The following is a 444-nucleotide window of genomic DNA, read 5'->3' as shown; positions in this document are numbered from 1 at the left end:
TACTGCCTTGGCATCCTGCTGTCCGAACCTGCTTACCACGTCATCGATGTATCGAGTCGAATCATAAGTGTATTGCCGTTGCGGTCATGGTCGATCTCCATACCAAGAATGAATTTAGCCGTGCCCAGCTCCTTCATCTTGAACGATTTCTTGAGAGCTGCCTTCACATCCTCAATTTCCTTGTTCGTCTTGGCGGCAACAATCATATCGTCGACGTAGAGACACACGTAGACATATTTGCCGTTTTCAACCTTGACGTAAACGCACTGATCCGCTCCGCTACTTTGAAATCCCATGGCCAGGAAAACCGCATGAATCGTCTTGTTCCATGCACTCGCAGCCTGTCTGAGACCGTAGATCGCCTTGTCCAGCTTGCACACCATGTTGGTGGCGTTGGTAATACCATGTGGTACTTCCATGTAGACCTCTTCCTTAAGGTTACTA

At 48.6% G+C, this 444-nt stretch overlaps 1 protein-coding gene across 1 annotated transcript; it reads right to left on the bottom strand.

Annotated features, from left to right (window-relative positions):
- Window positions 1-32: 32 nt before the first annotated feature.
- Window positions 33-383, bottom strand: PHALS_06821 (polyprotein; the record flags this gene model as incomplete). The annotated part of the gene is made up of 1 exon (XM_024720175.1): window positions 33-383. The coding sequence occupies one exon, from the start codon at window positions 381-383 to the stop codon at window positions 33-35; it is 351 nt and encodes a 116-aa protein (XP_024585400.1).
- Between the last annotated feature and the right edge of the window lie 61 nt (window positions 384-444).

This window comes from Plasmopara halstedii, assembly GCF_900000015.1.
Source record: "Plasmopara halstedii genome assembly, contig: Scaffold_3060, whole genome shotgun sequence".
Lineage (NCBI taxonomy): Eukaryota > Oomycota > Peronosporomycetes > Peronosporales > Peronosporaceae > Plasmopara > Plasmopara halstedii.
The sequence above is the reverse complement of the archived record's forward strand: the minus strand, read 5'-3'. Positions and strand labels throughout refer to the sequence as shown.